Source organism: Astatotilapia calliptera, chromosome 18 (assembly GCF_964374335.1).
Source record: "Astatotilapia calliptera chromosome 18, fAstCal68.1, whole genome shotgun sequence".
NCBI lineage: Eukaryota > Metazoa > Chordata > Actinopteri > Cichliformes > Cichlidae > Astatotilapia > Astatotilapia calliptera.
Window position 1 is genome coordinate 36,432,284 of NC_137439.1, and position 20,568 is coordinate 36,452,851.

Below are 20,568 nucleotides of genomic sequence, written 5' to 3' on the forward strand. Positions count from 1 at the left end.
GCTCTGAAACCTGACTGAAACTCTTCAAATAAACCTCTGCAGATGATCTGTTAGCTGTTTGACAACTACTCTTTCAAGGATGTTTGATATAAAGGAAGGTTGGAGATTGGCCTATAATTAGCTAAGACTGCTGGGTCTAGAGATGCTTTTTGAGTAAAGGTTTAACTACAGCCAGCTTGAAGGCCTGTGGTACATAGCTGATTATTAGAGATAGGTTGATCATATTTAAGATCGAAGCATTAATTAATGGCAGGACTTCTTTGAGCAGTTTTGTGGGAATGGGGTCTAAAAGACACTTTGATGGTTTGGAAGACTGTAACAGACAAACGTTCCCCTTGTGGTCTGAGGAGGAAGCACACACTGTATCCTGCCAGGTAACATCAACTGAAGCCTGGACAAACGTATATTACAAGTAAAGGATGGCATTAAGAGCTGTCAGTCAACAGCAACCATACTGCTGTTCAAATGAGTCCCTGTAGATTCCTGTAGGAAGGCGTCTGTGGTGCTTGTGATCTCCTGCCTGGACTAATGCAGCTCTACCCTGCTACACGTCACTGTCCTGGTTCTGACGTTTAAAGAAAGAAGTCAAAGAAGTTACAAACCTGCATGAGACGTGGCTGTCCTCCAGCACTGAGAGGCCTGCAAGGGATGGTGGTCTTCTCCGTCACTCTCAGCCACTTTTCTCTCACTGACCCACCCCCGTCCATGATGCTGTCCTCGGATTCACTCTCCTGATCCTTGCTGGTGGGATTTTCCTCCTCTGGGATATGAACTAGCTGAGAGGATCCAGGTCGGGACTGGATAGATACTCTGGCCCCACCAGTCACTGCAGTGCTCCCATTATGGGACAGATGATTATGATTGGCCATAGGAACAGAGCTAGCTGCTAGTTTCATGTACTGAACTGGGATGTGCGCCCCAGCACGCAGCTCAGCTTCCTGGCCTGTGGCTATAGGCAGGTGGGTCCCACCGCGGAGCTCCACCTCCAGACCCATGGCAGACGGCTCAGAGGAGCAGCGCAGCTCCATGTTCCTCTGAGGAGATGAAGAGGAGGCGGGCCTGATACCGTCTATCACCTGCAGAGACAGTTTCCTGTTGTCGTTCTTGTTCTTCCATTGGCTGAGCAGCTGTTTGGACCGGGTTGAGTCCATCGAGGCGTGGATGGAAGCGTGACGCCGTGGAATACGGCCTTCCTCCAGCGAGGAACCTCCGTGGGATCTGAAAAGAAAGATAAAGGCACTATGAGAAGAAAGAAAAGAGTGACAGCACTGAGCTCATGATCTTCTTTGCTTGATCTTCACAAATGACTAATTGATTTTGGTAAATATAATTGTTCTGTCAAATTCATAAACTGAAAGCACAAATGCCCAGTTAGCGTTCTGGTAGAGCTGTTATCTTTGTGCCCATGAACATTTCCAAACATGTTATGGTGTTGTTTAAAGTCTGGACATTTCTAATATAACACAGCATCACAATTTAAATTAAAAAAATAATAATTCAGCACTGTATGGATACTCAGAGGACAGAAACCTGGGCACTGGCATTCATGTCGCTGTCCAGCGGCAGCCCCAGTCTCCCCAGTAGGACGATGTACTGGATGCTGAGGTTACTGGTTCCACTGTATCTGACAGAACATCCAGAGAGGAGAACAGCAGCGTGAGCCACATAACAGGGAGCATGCAGAGGCCCATGGCCTGCATGCAGCTGTTCTTCATGTTGCACATGTGGCTCTTGTGTTTCTGTGGCGCTCTGTGACTCTTACCAGCTCTGTTTCTAGGGCTCAGTGCTTCTGCTGCGTTTTGACTGCCTTTTTGCTGTTCTGAGGTCAGTAGGAAAAAATGGCAGTCATAAAGAATCAAATGATTTTTTGTTGTGCAGCAAGCAAGTGTTGCCGTCAAAAAAGGAGCAGGGCATCAAATTGTTCTGTGACTGCTTTCAGCGAAGGCATTTTAAATGAAGTTAGCTCAGGAAGTAGATAACACACTCGTCTGAAGTGCGAGGCCACAGCTTCTCCTTCTGCACCACCTTAACCCCGAAGATCAACCCTGCAAGCGATACTGTCGTGGTATTCTTAGTCTTCGTGTGTTTTGTATTTTGTTCTTTATTCATGCCTTGGTTCCTAGGTTCTGTTAAGATGTTCCTTATTTGGTTCCCCTCTGTGTGCCCCTCTGTGTATCTGTGAACCCTTGTTTCCCCTCCTTGTGTTTTATTCCCCAGCCCGTTATGTCCGTGCTCTCTCCTCCTGTCTGAACCTCTGTGCACTTCCTGTTTTACTTTGACAGTCTCTCGTCAGTGTGCGTCATGTTGTGTTCACTCCTGCCCTGTCTCGTTACGATTATCTGTGTCAGCTGTGTTCCAGATGTGCTCCCACTTCCCTCGTTTACTCTCTGTGCATTTATGTCCACGTCTCCCTCGGTTCAGTGTCGCGTTCTCCCTCATGCTGTGTGTGACTCTCCCTGTGTTTCCTGGTGAGCTTTATATTTAGTTTTTCCCAGTTTAGTTTTGTATTACTCGTGATCCGTCTTTCCAGCAGTAAAGCTGTGCTTTCTGAGTTTATTCCCCGCGTCCCCGTGAGTTTTGCGTTTGGGTCCTCTCCTGCCTGCCACACAGCCTAATCATGACAGACTGCACAACAAGCCTGTGTAGAAATGTAAGGAAAGTACAGATTTTTGCCTAAATATAGGGAGTAAAAGTAACGTTTGCAGAAAAATATATACTCCAGTACATGTACCTGACAATTCTACTTAAGTACAGCAACAAAGTATTTGTACTTTGTTATCTCCCACCTCTACTCAGGCGCTGCTTTGGACTGTTCTGCTAACACTGTTGGCTTTGAGTCTGTCTCCCTGTCCATCTACACCGTCTCTGTCCAATAAAGGCTAAAAATGGCCTTTTTGTGTTTTTTCCTGTAAGATGCTTCACATTGAGCCGTCTGTCTTTAAACATCCTGTGCCTCAGGGGATCTTTGTTTTTACAGACACAAACATTAGATCCAGGTTTTGTTTGTTCTTGTTACCTTGGGGACGTCATCTATTAGTACGTTACTCAAATACTTGTTTGTACATGTATAAACCTATAAAGTGAAACAGCTACACCGCCCCATCAGAGAGCCGTTTTGCATCATCGTCCCTGCTCCACAGTGGTTCTGTCCAAGTCGTTTCCAAACCAGTTGTTCTCAGTGTCACCACACAAACTGTGAGGCTCCTTCCTCACATCAACAGACAATTTTGTCACCTCTGAAATCCCTTTGCTGTCTCTGTCATTGCACACTGCCCGTGGGAACAAAGGCACTCAAGGCCGACTGTGGAAATTAAAGAAAAAATAATATACAAATGTATTTCCAAACTTCCAATAATATTCCAACTACATGCATTCACACAATAACAAACAAAAAGTGTACACACACACACGTATGTATGTACTGGTATTTCACGTCTCAATGTGTACTCAGTGGCGGCGGACTCTGTGAGCTAAGACTGCTTAATAAAGACGACGGCTGAACGAACTGTTCACTCATCTGCACATAAAACACACTTTGTCTTCTCTTATAAACACAACAAGAACTTACTGTTTTACTCCTACAGCATAATCTAGTCTGTTCATATGCTCAGCGAATGCCAATGACTGCACGCTGCAGTTCTGTTATTCTACGGCCAACGGCGTCCCTGCAGAGGTCCCGCTCCATCACAGTTAACCTGTTAACAGCCACCGCCAACGCTACATCCAGAAAAGGCAAAGAGTAATGGCAGCATTAAACTGGCATTCAGTTTTTTACTTACATTTTCCATTCTGTTCACCTACTTCTAGATTCAGTGTTACCCGGATGAACGACTTGATATTTGGGTTTCTCACATCTACAGATCAGACAGATCTCTCTGAACACATCTCTCTAGCTGCAGTGTGTGAATGGAAAAACAGGCTATTATTACTGATGTACGAGGGCTGAATACAAAGAACTGGTGTTGCAGTGCTTCCATGTTTGTTCTTCCCCAAACCTCCCACTGTTTGCTTGGGAAAAACGATGATCTTCCAGGTAGCCTACCGAGACCATTAAACAGTATATGATACTCTATCTTCAAATTGTAAAGCAGCATTAAACATGTGTTCAGAATACTTGTTTATTAGTTTATTAGAAAGTTAATATAAATCCTGTTGCCAGAATAAATGACCTACATTAAGTCAAATTCAAATTCAAATTTTATTCAAATTTTATTTGTCACGTACACAGTCTTACACAGTACGATATGTCGTGAAATGCTTGGACAACTGCTCGTGACCTAAAGAAAACAAAAAAGGAAAAGGCTATGAATAAGATAGGAAATAAATATGAAAAATTAAAAAGGGTAAATTTAACTAGGAAGGAATAAAATATAAATTAAGGTTAAAAATGAAATAACTGTACAACACAAATTAGAATGAAGGGTAAATTTAACTGGGAAGGAATAAGATAAAATATATAAATTAAAGTTGAAAATAAAATAACTGTACAACAAAATACACAATATAGAACTATATAAGAATGTATGAAGAAATATAAATAAATATATACACAATAACAGCAGCTGTACAAGTATTAACCGGAAATGAAGAATATAGTGACCAGTGTTGTGCAATCCACATTATGACTTGTGCAGTGCAAATATGCTTAAAGTGATTTAAGTGATGAAGTGAAAACAATGTCCAGAAAGTCCAGTGTGTGTAAGAACCATATGTGTGGGTCAGTACTGTGTGGTGGTGTGATTGAGAGACCGTATCGCCTGCGGGAAGAAGCTCCTCCTCAGTCTCTCTGTGTTGGTCTTCAGGGAGCGGAATCGCTTTCCTGACCTCAGCAGAGAGAACAGTCTGTTGTTGGGATGGCTGAGGTCCTTCACCATCTTCCTGGCCTTGGTCCAGCACCGCCTGCTGTAGATTGAGTGCAGGTCAGGGAGCTCGGAGCGGATGGTGCGCTCAGCTGATCGCACAACCCTCTGTAGAGCTCGTCTGTCCTGCATGGTGCTGTTCCCGAACCAGGTTAAGATGTTTCCCGTCAGGATGCTCTCTATGGTGCACGAGTAAAAGTTCCTGAGCACCTTGGAGGGCAGTTGGAAGTCTCTCAAGCGTCTGAGGTGGTAGAGACGCTGTCGGGCCTTTTTCACCACGGTGTTGATGTGACAGGACCATGACAGGTCCTGCGTGATGTGAACTCCGAGGTATTTGAAGCTGTCCACTCTCTCCACTGGGCACTCGTTGATGACGGGGGTCTGGTAGTTCCTCTCCTGCTTAGTGCTGAAGTCCACTATCAGCTCCTTTGTCTTACTGACGTTTAGAAGGAGGTTGTTCCTCTGGCACCAGTTCTCCAGATTCCTAATCTCCTTCAGGTAGGCCGTCTCGTTGTTATCAGAGATCAGGCCCACCACGACGGTGTCGTCAGCAAACTTGATGATGGTGGTGGAGCTGGTAGTGGCCACACAGTCATATGTGTACAAAGAGTACAGCAGGGGGCTCAGAACACACCCCTGGGGGGCTCCAGTGCTGAGAGTGGTGGAGGCTGAGACATGTCCGCCCATCCTTACTGCCTGTGGTCTGCCAGTTAGGAAGTTGGAGATCCACTGACACATAGATGAGCTGAGTCCCAGATGCTCCAGCTTGGTGGTGAGTGTGGAGGGAATTATGGTGTTAAATGCAGAGCTGTAGTCTATGAAGAGCATTTTAACATAATTCCCCCTTCTAGTGTCCAAGTGAGTGAGTGATGTGTGGAGGAGATGAGAGATGGCATCGTCTGTGGAACGATTTGGACGGTAAGCGAACTGTAGTGGGTCCAGTGTGTCTGGTAGTGAAGAAATGATGAAGTCTCTGACCAGGCGTTCAAAGCACTTCATCACTACTGAGGTGAGGGCTACAGGGCGATAGTCATTGAGAGAAGCAGGGTGGGGTTTCTTCGGGACAGGAACAATGATGGACTCTTTGAAGCATGTGGGGATCACCGACTGAGATAAAGAGATGTTGAATATCTCAGTGAACACAGGAGCTAGCTGGTATGCGCAGTCTCTTAGGATACGACCTGGGATGCCGTCTGGTCCTGCTGCTTTCCTGGTGTTCACTCTCTTGAAGGCTCTCCTTACTTCATGCTCGGAGATGACGAGCACGTTTCCGGTGCTGGCAGTATCTTCCTGTCTGCAGCCGTTAGCGCCGCTAACACTAGCATTGTTGGAGTCCTTAGCTGCAGCCTCGAAGCGAGCATAGAAAGTGTTCAGCTCGTCTGCCAGAGTCACGGCCGCGTTCGTCATACCGGTTGTTGGTGCTTTATAGTCCGTTATTGTCCTTAGTCCCCGCCACAGGCTCCTAGAGTCACTCTGTTGGAGTTGTGACTCTAGTTTCCTCCCGTAGCGCTGCTTCGCCTCTTTCACCGCCCTCCGCACGTTATATGACGCGGCTTTGTACGGGTCCATGTCCCCCGTCGTGAGTCCCGTGTTGTAGGCAGCGGTGCGGGATCTCAGAGCGTCGCGGATGGTTTTATCCACCCACGGCTTCTGGTTGGGAAACGTTGTGATAGTCTTTGTCTCCACGGTATCATCCGCTAGTTTCCCGATGAATCCCACAACCGCTTCCGTAAACACGTTGACATCATCATCGGAGCTGTTTCTGAACATGCCCCAGTCTGCGTCGTCGAGTGCGTCCTGTAACGCGGCCACCGATTGATCCGTCCAGCGCGCGACCTTCCTCTGAACCGGAACTTCCTGTTTCAGCCTTTGTTTGTATTTTGGCATGAGGAAGATGGCGGCGTGATCAGATTTGCCAAACGGAGGGCGGGATTGTGCCTTGTAGCCGTCCTTGACCGTAGTGTAGCAGTGGTCCAGTGTCCTTTCACCCCTGGTGGGGCAGGAGATGTGTTGATAAAAGTTCGGCGCTGCGCGTTTGAGGTTGGCGCTATTAAAGTCCCCCGTCACAATAAGCGCAGCGTCCCGGTGTTGTGTCTGGTGCTGTGTGAGTGCCTCATGCAGCTCGCATAAGGCGGTGACCGTGTCCGCTTGTGGTGGAATATAAACGGCACTTACAATGACCGATGTAAATTCCAGAGGTAAGGACGACACATGATGGACAGTAGTTCCAGATTTGGTGTGCAGGAGCGTGTGAGAGGAACAACGTTCGCACTGTTGCACCAGTTGTTGTTCACCATTAAACACACGCCGCCTCCCCTTGACTTCCCCGAGTCCCGTGTCCTGTCCATGCGGTGAACCGAGAAGAACTCGGCCGGCTGGATGGCGTGGTCCGGCACCGCTGGGTTCAGCCATGTCTCGGTGAAGCAGAGGAGATTGCAGTCCCGAATGTCTCTCTGGAACTTTGCATGAGAGCTTTCCACTCTGCATTTTTCCTCTGAACATTCAGGACCTGGAAACGATACTCAGCCGTTTTCTGAGTATCAGAGTCGTTGAACTTCAAATGGACCCAAACACAAATATTTTTGTAGCTCCAACGTACATCAGTGATCTTCTTGGTTCTTATCACCCCAGCAGGTCCCTGAGGTCTTGTGACCAGGGGTTGCTGGTTGTCCAGCATACAAGGTTAAAAACAAAAGGTGACAGAGCGTCAGCGGCTCCCAGACTCTGGAACTCGCTCCCTTTGAGTTTGAGATCTGTGGACTCAGTCGTGTCTTTTAAAAAGCAGTTAAAAACGTATCTGTTTAAACTCGCTTTTGGTTGATTTTGTTTTGTTTTAGATTTTGATGTCTGTTTTCTGCCTCTGTAAAGCACTTTGTGATTTTATCTTGAAAGGTGCTATATAAATAACATTTTACTTTACTTATTAAAAACCTCCACCTGGCACATGATTGTATAAAGTGGAATTCAAAAATACTGGCGACCACCAGTGCTTCCCTCAGCCTTCTAGACAACATGGTATCAATTTGCTACGTGTTCTTGTTTTCAAGTTATCACATTGACAAGAATTCGTGACCTGTGACGTTGAAGTCATGGACACCTACGCTCACAAACGTAGGTGTCCATGACACCCACCCCCCCGAACGTTGTCGAGGTGGTGACAATGACCCATCAGCCTCATATTGCCCATCAACACTCCCTCAACATGAAACTACATCAGGTTTCCTAATCATTGCCATTATTCCACGGTTTATAACGATCCAAAGATCATGGACCCTGCAGACAGCTCGTCTTGGTCTGCAACTCCTTACTTTCCAGAATCTCTAAAACAGACAATTTTACTTGCTGGAAAAAATTACTGAAAAAAATGGATAAAATAAACATGATATCTTTTCAACTAAAACAATAAAAAACTAGATATTCCAAAGTGCAACTATGACTATGGACTCATTAAAAAACAGCTACCTTGGCAGTGTGCTGCTGCTGAAGGTCATCATGTTGTCACGGTTGCCTAACGGACTGGACGGACTTATCACCTCCACTTCAGCACTGGCTCTCTTCATATTGGTCATAGACGGCTCTCGACAGGAGGCGCTACGCGTTAGCATGGGTCCTGTTTGCTCTGGGACTAAGGGGTGGGAAGAAGTCCTTGTAATAATAGGTTCTGGTTGGCTGGGACCCAGTGTGTGGTGGCCTATCAGAAGACAACAAAGCCAAGGCAAACATTAATAACAGGTTAGAAAGGGTGAAGCCACAGAAGTGTCAGTGTGTCATAGCCAGCAGCTCCTCTGTTTCAGCTCTATGGGAAACAAACACCGGCTCTCAGGGTTTGTGACCACACTAAACACTTTCATGTCGAGGTTATGGTCTCATTCGCCAGTTTCAGGTCATGCTGAAAACGAAGTGATGTTCAGTGTGTAAGTTATGATTCCCTTTAGAGCAGGTGAAACCAGTCTATGCTTATTGGTTCTTGACTTTTCATTCACAAATCACGAGCCGATGATTTTCAAAGTTTGATACGACATCTGGTTTAAAAATAGCTAAGATCATGAAAATGTTCATAGCTTCATAAGCGCACATAACCAACCAACAGGTGACATCACGGTGTTCAGGTAAGTATTTCATAGACATCTTGATGCACGCTCAGTCATCCAGGTAAGAAAATCTCCAAAAGCTGATTCTGTTCATCTGGACGTTTTCAGTGGGAAACGTTTCGTCATCATCAGGTGACGTCTTCAGTCTCAGCTGACTGCAGGTTTCAATCTTATAATCAGCACATTTACATAATGACTGAAACCAGCCCACTGAAGGAACAATGGGCTGGGAGGTCAGTTCATTGATCTTAATTATGCAAATTCTCATGACCATTGATCAACAACCATTGATCAACAACCACTGATCAATAACCATGAGTCCCATTCACAGAGAGTTGGGGAATGGCTGCAATCACAGCATTGGAAGATGGTGACAGATGTACCCTTAGGCCCCTCCTCCATTCAGAGATGCTCTTTCCCTTTTCACGTAAACGGCCTCCTTGACTCCGCCCTCAAACCAGCGTTCCTCCCTGTCCAGGATGTTACATCCTCATCATTGAAAGAGTGTTCACTGGCCTGTAGGTGTAGATAGACTGCAGAGTCCTGGCCTGACGAGGTGGCTCTGCTGTGTTGTAGCCAGAGGTTGTTTGGTTTCCCCGATGTATAAATCCTGGCATAAGTCCCTCATCTGGGACTCTCCTCAGCTCTTTCTGGGACAGTGGCGCGGCTGCCCCTCTGTTGGTCTTCCTTGGTCTCTTGTGTTCTGGGGGCCTCTGGATGTCTGGAGTTTTGATCTCCTCCATACCTGCTTCATGCCCTGGAGGACGGGGCTGTGGCCCCCCCACACCCTCTAGCAGATCATTACATGAACCTTTTAAAAACAAGCGCGTCCATGCTCACAGGTGTACACACGGGTGATCACACCCACAAACTACACCCTTTTTGGCTCCTACCTCAAAGCACACTGTGTTCTGTTGATCTTATGTGCTGCACAATAATGTTTAATGTTTAGTATTTACTGTCATATTCCCATATATCATTGTGATGTTGTTTATTCTATTACTCTTGTTTTCTTCTGCTTGTTTTCTTTTTTCTTTCTCAACAGGTGATCCAGGTGATTGATAGATGCATTTTTTGTCTGCTTATTTTGTTGGTTTTTGTTTTTTTGCCATTTATCCCCGTCCCTCTTCTCCACTGTTTTTCCCCTCTTCCTTTCTCCCTTTTCTTTTCCTCATTCAAGTCTGTCCCGTATCTAGCAAGTGAAAATAAAAAAATAAATAAAATAAACAATAAAAGGTGAATCAAATAGACCATTACGGCAAGGCTGGGATGGTCCATTTGGTAAAGTAAATCCGTTGAGCATCTTTCTTTGCCTTTAGACAATAATTCTGATGCAAAAGAACCAAACGGGACAGGCGAAAGAAAAAAAAAAATCCTGGCAGTCCTCCTACACTTAACAGCGTACACTATGTTACTCTGTTTGTGTCGGGGGACCCGATCCTTGGGGTGGACCCGTTTTTGGCACAGAGTGTTTTGGGGTTTAAAAGCCACAGAGACGCGGTGTTTAGAGAAAATGTGTCTCTGCTGTTCCAATATTCCTAACATGTACGGGATCACTACAGGTTTTCTCTTAGGCAGCGGTTGTCCTTCTCTCCTGGATCAGCTGAAGCTTTCTTTTGGAGCCTTTCCAGCTTTGACAAAAGTCCAGCTGGGGTAACCACATTTACTCAGGGCCTTCTTGATGTTCTTCTGCCTCCCTGGCTGCTGTGTCAGTGGGGATGGTGTTCGCTCTGTGTTGTAGCGTCCTGATGACACCCAGTTTGTGCTCCAGTGGATGATGAGAGTCAAATGTTGAATACTGATCTGTTTGTGTAAGTTTACGGTACACTTTTAGATGTCCCCCATTACTGATGGAAATCTCACAGTCTAAGAGTGGCAGGTTAGCCTTCTTAGACTGTGGCTTTTAAACCCCAAAACACGCTGCGCCAAAAACTGGTCCACCCCAAGGATCGGGTCCCTCGACACAAACAGAGTAACAGAGTGTACGCTGTTAAGTGCAGGAGGATTGGCAGGATTTATACATCGGGGAAACCAAACAACCTCTGGCGAAGAGGATGGCACAACACAGAAGAGCCACCTCGTCAGGCCAGGACTCTGTTTACACCTACAGGCCAGTGGACACTCTTTCAACGATAAGGATGTAACATCCTGGACAGGGAAGGTTAAGGAACTGACCTCCCAGCCTATTGTTCCTTCACTGAGCTGGTTTCAGTCATTATGCAGATGTCCTGTTTATAAGATTGAAACCTGCAGTCAGCTGAGACTGAAGACGTCACTTGGACGAGTGACAAAACGTTTCTCCCACTGAAAACACTGCGTCCAGATGAACAGAATCAACTTTTGGAGATATTTCATAGACAGTTTATGACGTTGAGCTCAAGTGCAAACAGATCAGCTGATCTCAGTGCCAGCCCACATCAGCTGATAATGGGCTGGGCATGGCCACAGTTGCTGCACATCTTCCAATCCACCGTGCTTTATTTCAAATTTGTAATAGTAAAAACTTATAAAAGACTTGCATCAGATGTGACCTACTTCATATAGTGAATCATATCAGGCTTATATGATTTACTCATGAAAGTGGCCACTTTCTCATTACTTTCATATATTGTTTTAGGAAGTATCCAAAACATACAAGTTTCATTTATATAGATCTGTTTTCACTCTTGTATGCTTTTCATACAAGTTTCACACAAGACAGATACAAACTTTATAAGATTTATATAAATCTTTTCCATATGGGAGACCAAGGCTGCAGGGGGCTTCCCATGAAGTATTTCTTCTTCACTATCTGCTTTTACATAACTCTGCATGTAATCCTTACTTATTATTCATCTCTGGCTTTCTTCCAAAGTGTGTATTTAATCCTGTCTTCCTCCCATCACCCCAACCAGGCCGCCCCCCCCTGAGCCTGCTTCTGCTGGAGGTTTCTTCCTGTTAAAAGGGAGTTTTTCCTGCCCACTGTCTCCAAGTGCTTGCTCAAAAGTGGTAATTTAAATGTCTTGTTGTCGGGCCTGCCTTACAATATAAAGCGTCCTGAGGCGACTGTTGTTGTGACTTGAACTGAACTGAATTGAAATCATACCACTAAATATGAATTAGTGCAGTCGGTAACCACAGCAGTCCTTTCTGATTAGGAGCTCACTTACATTAGCCAGTCTTCATTATAAATGGCAGCACTCGAGATTCACATTTCAACACATGAATTATTAAAAAAAGATGAATATTTAAATTCGGAGGAGTCGACTGACTACAGTGGTCTTGAGAATACTACTTGACAACAACAGCTGTATCAAGAGACCTTTCAGCTGATCAACTTTAGGAATCGTGTGACATTTAAACATCACATTACCCACTTAATAAAATCTGACATTTAGTATTTTCATGCTCACTGGATATACACAACTCTTTTGCCTATAGTTATCAATCACAGCAAAATAATGAAGAAAATTAATCTCAATCAAGCAAAAATGCCAAAGATTTTCAAGTTCTAGCTTCTTGAAAGTCATACTGTGAGCTTTTCCATGAGTTATAAGTATTTTCACACTGGCCCAGGATCACACTTGTTAGGACTGGGCTGAACCCCGAGAGCCCCTCAGATCAAAAACAGTTGTTAAGAACATTCTTTCTGGAAACAATGTTACTAATCGACATGTCAGGATGATGTAACCTGTAATCTAAAGTAGCAGGCGTAGCTTTACCTTGGTGGCTGTTGCCAATTGCTGACTGGCTGACATTGGGCAAGGAGGAGAGGGGTGGCTCTCTCAGTATGGGGGCAGGTTGTGTACTCCCGGAGCAATCTTCACTAGGCTGGAAATTCCCCACGGCATACACACCCTGCATCCAAACACACTGACAGTAATGAGAAGCATGTAGCTAACACAGAACCTTTTGAATATTGAACCAACGAGATTTTCAGTCTGTATGTTTTAAATTAAAAAAATAGCAACATCAAAAAAAACAAAGATTAAGGTAAAAGTGATGTTTCTGTAACTAAATCGCTGGAAGATAATGTGTATTTTTACTATTTTGGGGACTGCACTGACATATGATTATCACCTGTTACTGACATGTATTTATCTTTTGTGTCACATCAATTTTGTAGCAAAACTCTTTAGACTGAGTTAGACTGAGGAAAAGATTGTTCTACCTGATGCCATAGGTTTAAATACCAAGAGCTCTGTGATCATCTCAAGTTCAAAGACACCTCAAGGCCATTACACACTTGTGAAAAATATTCTTCTGCTTCACTTAATCTTAATGCAGCTGTTCAGACCAACAAATCTGTGGGACGGATTTGCAGCATTTGATTTTTCAAACACTGGTTGTGATAAAGGCTGACCAGAGTTTGTTTTTGACTTTCCTCAGTCTCTTTAGTAATACGTGGATGGACAGGCATCCAGGGTTTCTCTGGCTCATCTGGTGATTGTTTGGCATGTTTATGGGGCAGCTGTTTTTTTTTCAGAGGCAACAAGTCTATTCCAAGACTCTCTCTCTCCTGCAGAGAAACCTCTGTCAAGGTTGCATGGCTGTTTCTGCCAAGAGCTGCCAGAAGAACCGCGCTGGATTCCTGCCACTTTCACCGCTCCGACGTGCCAGCGTTCCCCTTACCTGGATGTCTCAGTGTCACCAGCCTGCCTCAGTTTGCCTACTTACCAGCCTACTAACCTGTTCACCTGCTCAGCCAGCTGTCTGCTGTAAAAAGTGTGACAGGTAGGATTTATTGATTCACTCGATAACTCCACTTGTTAACTTGGCAATTTAAAATGTCAAGTTTTCCCTCTCCCCTCCGATCCCTCATGTGCTACCAGCCTATAAGTACTTTCCTGTGTCGTCAAATTGCACGGTAAATAACCTTCATCACTGCATTGTGAGTTTGGGTTGTTTTGAGTTTGTCTGCCCTTTTGGGTCTGCTTGACATAATCGCATATGTGCAGATGAGATTTCCCTGATTGGATTAAACAGATCGAGCTAATTAGACCACTCCGTTTGGCAACAACTGCACTAGTAGCTCAAAACACCAATACTGAATATACAAATAGTAAAATAACACCATTTTACATCAGACACACTGGACTCTGGTCAGGATCAATTGGCTCTCTGAAAGGATTTCTCTTGCTCTTCAGATGTGGTCACAACTCTGCTAACAACAGCTCAAAATTCCCCAAATGCTCACAGAGAAGGTCAAAGCGTATGACTCTTACTCTAGCAAAACACCAAATGTATCAGATCAGTGTGTACATTTTAGACAGCTGACAGCAGAACTATACATAGGTCAAAGCCAAAAAATCCCTGCTGGTGATGTGAACTGCACCACCAGGCTGACTGGTGCCAGTTAAAAGTCTTGTGTAAAATGGGCTTGGTGTAGCCAAACACTTTTAAACTGTGTAGGCACTTCAGTGCACTTATAGGCACCTCCAGACTTTCCCCTTGAAACCATTTATGAATGCTCAGCCACTCCTGATAGGCTGATATGTCCCGACAACAGCTATCGGACTACCATCTCAGCCAACCTGGGGGGCCAGCAGCACTGAAAACCATGCTAGACATTGCGAGTCAAGTCATGTTAACAGTGCAGCCACAAACAGCAGTGACCACCATCTCCTCAGCAGCAGTACTTTGGTAATTAAACTGGCCATGGATCAAGATGTCATTAACCTGCTGGAGGCAAACAGCTAGAGTGGAAGTAGCATCAGTATGCAGATTTGCCACTCAACTACTACATGCAAGTAACACGCCCACTCTCATTTCAGCGCCTGAAGCAGTCCTTCCCAGCTTGTGCGGTATAGAGCCTCAGCGGAGATCTAGTTAGATCTAGCCCTGCCCCCCAGTTACAATGAGGGGCGGGGCTTTTAGTTGCTCTGCCCCTCGACTGTGGCGTTCCTTACCCCCTGACCTCAGAAATATTACTTCATTCCCTCATTTTAAGTCCACCCTCAAAACTCATCTGTTTAAAATTGCTTATGTTTAAACCTCTGCATGCTCTTAACTTTTATCTGTTACTCTTATTATTGTGTATATTCCCAGCTTTTCTGTTTTTATATATATATCTGTTTTATTTGCTGTACAGTGTCTTTGGGTGTTCTGAAAGGCACTATTTTTAAATAAAATGTATTATTATTATTATTATTATTATCCATCCATCCATCCATTCGCTTCCGCTTATCCTTTTCAGGGTCGCGGGGGGCGCTGGAGCCTATCCCAGCTGTCATAGGGCGAGAGGCGGGGTACACCCTGGACAGGTCGCCAGTCTGTCGCAGGGCCAACACACAGGGACAGACAACCATTCATACTCACACCTAGTGGCAATTTGGATTATCCAATTAACCTATCCCCACAAGCTGCATGTCTTTGGACGGTGGGAGGAAGCCGGATTAATTATTATAATTATTATTATTATTATCTAGAAAAACTGAGGCTTACCAAGCTGAGACTGAGAAGCTAGAGAAGGCAGGTGATTACAGTGAGGGAAGGTTAGACCCTCCAGTCTTGATTAATTCTTCATCATATGGTGATTCATAATGAGACAAATCAAGATGTGTTTAGCTGTTCATTGACATACAAAGGCCAAAACCTGGATGAACTGCTACTGCCAGACCCAACCTCAGTGCATCTCTCCTGGGTTCCTCCTGACGTTCAGGCGGGATTTTGTTGCTATGAGGAATATTGGGAATATCCCACCAGGTGAGATTGCTACCTGAAGACCAGCCACTATTATACTTTCTCTGGTGTGATATGAGAAGAATTCCTAACCTAAGGTGTAGGAGTGGGTGTTTGTCATTAAGTGTTCCCCATGTTATGCCCAGATGCTCTTTGGAGGAATGGGCTAGGAATGAGCCATCAGGGAGATGGTGATTGTGAGTCCTTCAAGAAGTACTGTGAATGTGTATATAGAGGCCAATGACGTCATCAACAAAATGAGGGAACTATTAATGGAGGAAGACTCGGAGCTATGTCAGCAGGACCTCAACGATTGGTTGACATAATCAAAGACGTCAACTAGAAAAATTGGCAAATGTGGAATTTTGATGTGTCATATTCTAAAACCACATAGTTATGTTTTGCATTTTCATGTGTTTGCATTTCCTTTTGTGCAATACTTTTGTAAATAGTCAACAGTGCAATAGACCTCAATACTTGAAATGTGCAATTCACTTGTATTTTTATTTTTTATTTTTTATTCCTATTTATTCTATTTATCCCCTTCGTATATTTTATTTATATTGTCTCTGTATTTATATATATATGTGTGTGTGTGTGTATATATATATAATATTCTGTAACTCTGTAACTTCTGTCGGTGCTGTGCTTTTTTGGAAATCGAATTTCCCAGAGGAACCCACCCGAGGGATTAATAAAGTTCTATCTTATCTTATCTTATTTCTGCAATACACTACTGGAAAATATGGGCGTTTTATGTTCTCAGTCATCCAGGTGATGATGGTCTTAAGAGCTTTAAAAAGGGGCAAATGGACTTCTTTACATTTGTGAAGATGTTTCACCTCTCATCCAAAAGACTTCTTCAGTTCACAAAGGAGCCCTCTCAAGTCAGGCTTTTTGGAGGCTCCTTTTATCAAGCTGGTAAGACTGCTGACAGTCTTTGGTTCCATAGCCAATCTGTAGCTGCCACCGAGCCATTGGACGGTTTACTCTATTATAAATACTGTTATACACATTATACAATGAAGGCATCACGGACGAGCAAAGAAGGTCCACGTCCTGGCTAGTTGCAGCAGTAAATACCCCTTGATATACTCTACCTGATGCTCAGCAGATTAGCACCTTCAATGAACTAGTGAAGGCAACCACGTGGCACCTTCACGGGGTGGCTTTAAACACTGAAGAGACCTCGATAGTGGACGAATTCTGGGAATCAGAGGCCAGCATCTTGCAGTCTGCTTAATGAGACAGCTTTCCTGAAGAAATTGAGTGCAGGTGGGAGAACAGGTGGGAATCGGGTCCCTTAATCAAACTGCTTGATGACCTTGGACCAACAATATGATGAATCACTTCAGCTGATACGGGTGGGTGGTTGTCTATGGCACTGTCAAAGTCTGGAGGATGATTTCCCCTGTAGTCCTTGACTTGAGATGTGGTGGCAAAGCTGTTAATCAGACACGTGGAGTTTAATGTGAAACACCCTGGTGCAGAGGGCCTCTTTGCTGAACTGAGGACAAAGCTTTGGATCCTTTGTGGCTGTGAGGCTGCTAGAAGAGAACAGCACTCTTGTTCTGTTTGCCAAAGATGGAGAGCCCAACCAATCAGCCCAAAGACCCTGTATCCTGCTTGGCTCTGACTTCATATCTCAACAGAAATGTACTGTTTTGGACCACTGCAGGTTAAAGTTGGCCGTTGGCGTGAAAAACATTGAGGTCTGCTTTTCACATTTAGAAGGTGGTGACAGGAAGTTACAAGAAACTTTCAATCCCCCACAGACTTAGCTGTCGGAGCACCAAATACAATTGCACTGCAACCCACCAGAGCTCCTGAATTTGGAGGCCCCTTGGAGAGCAAAATCAGTACTTTGAGCACTGCCCTGACTGCAACCCTGGGCTCAGAAGTCATCAGCCACGAAGTGTTAATATTCCTGGTTGAGATTGAGGGCATTCCTAACATTACGCTTGACAGACCCAGATCCAGCCAGTTTGTGGCTGATGGGGCAGTCCGCGCCTTCAGCACCGTAGGCAGTACATCATGATTCAGGGCGGTTTAGACGTAAACACTGAAGGGCCTGTCAAGTGCTGTCTGACTGCTTCTGGACAGGGTTTCTGCACCACTATCTGGCGGCCCTGCAAACTTGGTTTAAGTGGCAGTGAGATACAGCCTCTCTTCAGCTGGATAATGTCATAATTGTCGATCCCCAATTAACCAGAGCTTCATGGCCTGATGGAAAGATTAGCGAGGTGTTTCCTGAAGCCTTTTTCACACTGCAGTGGTTGAAGTGGGGGACTGTACCTATGTTGGACAAGTGTCACCCAGACTTGGTACTGTAGCAGGTTTTTTGGCAGCTGCTCTGAAGATGTAGCAGGACATGCTATTTGCAGGCCAGGCCACAATAGACAGCGGCAGACTGCACCCAATGCAATTAAATCAGTTATAAGCAATAAAGCAACATGCTGCCAGTCTATTCTGTCTTGTGTTTGATCAGATTCCCAGTTGATTTACTCACTGTGTCCATGTATTATATCATTAATCCTGGTTTTTCCATAAAGACAATACTCGCTCTTGCTCCACACTGGCCAACTGACCGCCAGTGGTCACAGACCTGGTTCTTGTCATTGAAGCAACCATTTCAAAGGCAATGATATCGCAGGTTCACTGTGCATGGTTGTAATCATTTTGGCCATGCCACAGTCCCCACCCACTGTTTTCCCTAGTGAGAGAATAGCAGATTAACAAAAGCTAAAGATGCTAGTTGTGGACATGTGAACAGTAGAAGTTCACAACTGTTTCAGAAGCTGTCCTTTGCACATATATGGTACAGGAAGAACTTGTATGGGAGGGGGTTTCACAATAAAAGCTACCAGGTTGTGATTTTGGCACTTTGGTCATGTGTCTACTTGATCAGTTATTTCTACTCATCCCATTAACTGTTGAAGTATGTAGCTATGCAATGCATTCTGGAAACTTCTCCGTCCCTGTGCTTCTGTTACTGTTTTATAATTTGGTGGTGTGAATGATTTATACCTGTAACTGCCACAGGAGTCTGCTGACAAGAGAAAAAAATAAATAAAAACTGCCAGTCAGGTCTACTTTTATTTAAGAGCAGAATATGAATTTGCGTTATAATTTCCTTTCTCAGTACATCTATCATCTCTCCACACCGATCTCTTATCACAGCAACGAAAGAGCGCAGCCAACACTGTGACAGACAGCTTCACATGTTGTTGAAAACATTCTGCTAGAGTGGAACACCTGGAATACAAAAAGTATTTATTTGTGTGCTATCAACTCATCCTCACCCTGTCCTGCTAACCAGAACCAGTGCAGCAGCCAAACAACAGGATGCTTCAGCCTCAATGAGTTTTTTCTTTTTATTCTGATCTAAATATTTCTAAAACAGCCCAGAGGAGTCCGGACTGCAGCGAGCCTACAAGGAGAAGATCCAAGTGACAAGTAAAAAATAAAAACTTAATCGCAGAGATGCTATTCCAGTGAAACACTTTAAATGGAGAATCATCTGATGGTGGACAGTTGTTCTGCAGCAAAACCTCAAAGATTCTTCTTGCACAAAAGTGTAGGCAGTGTGTGTGTTTGTGTGTGTGTGTCTGGGTGTTTGTGGGCTGCAGGGTGATGGTGTGTGGGTGCAAGTATCCAACAGTTTCTGCACTACAGTTGAGCAGAAAGATTTCTTTCCAGCCCCTGAAGCTGTTTGGAGCCACATGTCCTAAAGCAGCTATATTACCTCGAAACGATCTTCATCAAACACAAAACTAAAAATCTAGAAAGAAGAACAATCTGACTCTGTGTGCTTTTATCGCTGTAACTGCTGGCCCTCTGAAGCTGGTGTGAGATGACTACAGTAGCATATAGTGTAATGTGCTATGTTATTCTTTCAAATATTGCTTTCGTGTTTCATCGTGATGTATGTAACTGTAACTTTTACCAGGTAAACAGCAATGGCAGCTCCCAGCACCCACCCACAGTATACATCAACAGGGTGGTTTCTAAACTGGATGATCCTGGTTAACCCAGACAGGATGGCCAGCATGACGAAGGAGAACACTAGGAGAGGCTTCAGCAGCTTGGCTGAGTCAGTCAACACCGTGTTGAAGTACATCTGAAACACACAAACTCACGTTAACAAATGTTTGTTTAACAGGCCTCATTCAAACCTGCTATTAATGTGTATTAAGTAACATGTGTGACTGCAAGAAATTCAAGATGGCGCCGAGTATGGCAGCCTCGTCGCGAGCTCCCCCAAGCAACGGCTTTCTTCTGTGTTTAATTTTACTTTTCCTTTATTTTTTCACGAGCAGCACTTGTCTCCTTGTGTACGACCGACAAACCTTACTGGACATAAAAGACGGTCTTTCTTATAACTTTCCGGAGTTCAAGTTTTGCAACACGGACGCTCTGTTTGCAGACCCCCCATTCATCTCACCTGAGACGCCTTTGTTCTCTGGCCCTGGAGGCCGCAAACGCCGACGCAGAGGGAGAAGATCTGGCGTTCTGGTTCGACTGAGACGGCGCACTTACAGACCACCGTTACCCAGTTTATTACTGGCTAATGTGCAGTCTCTGGAGAACAAGCTGTGCGAGCTTCGGGCACGGATCTCATTCCAGCGAGAGATGCGGGACTGCTGCGTGATCTGCCTCACAGAAACCTGGCTATCGGACAAAGTACCGGACTCCGCAATACAACTACCGGGGTTCTCTGTGCATCGCGCGGACAGGTCACAGGATCTTACTGGGAAAAGCAGAGGCGGTGGTGTGTGTTTCATGATCAACAACAGCTGGTGTGATTATGCGAACGTGCACCCGGTCAAATCCTTCTGCTCACCGGACCTGGAGTACCTGATGATTAAGTGCCGGCCATTCTGGCTACCGAGGGAATTTACAGCAGTGATTATTACGGCTGTTTACATTCCCCCACAAGCCGACACTGACCGTGCACT

General features: G+C 44.8%; 1 protein-coding gene and 1 long non-coding RNA gene across 2 annotated transcripts in view; one reads left to right on the forward strand and one right to left on the reverse strand.

Moving 5' to 3' along the window:
* The window catches only part of LOC113010990 (phospholipid phosphatase-related protein type 4-like), an 80,619-nt gene that overhangs the window by 15,041 nt on the left and 45,010 nt on the right, over window positions 1-20,568 (reverse strand). The window contains exons 6-9 of the mRNA XM_026150342.2: window positions 19,557-19,730; window positions 12,652-12,787; window positions 8,322-8,550; window positions 603-1,218 (exon numbers count right to left, since the gene is read on the reverse strand). Coding sequence (XP_026006127.1) covers window positions 603-1,218; window positions 8,322-8,550; window positions 12,652-12,787; window positions 19,557-19,730 — 1,155 coding nt within the window. The remainder of the gene's footprint in view (window positions 1-602; window positions 1,219-8,321; window positions 8,551-12,651; window positions 12,788-19,556; window positions 19,731-20,568) is intronic.
* On the forward strand, window positions 12,772-16,325 carry LOC145421904 (uncharacterized). The gene is made up of 2 exons (XR_013903280.1): window positions 12,772-13,663; window positions 15,126-16,325. It is a non-coding gene; the product is annotated as an uncharacterized LOC145421904 (long non-coding RNA).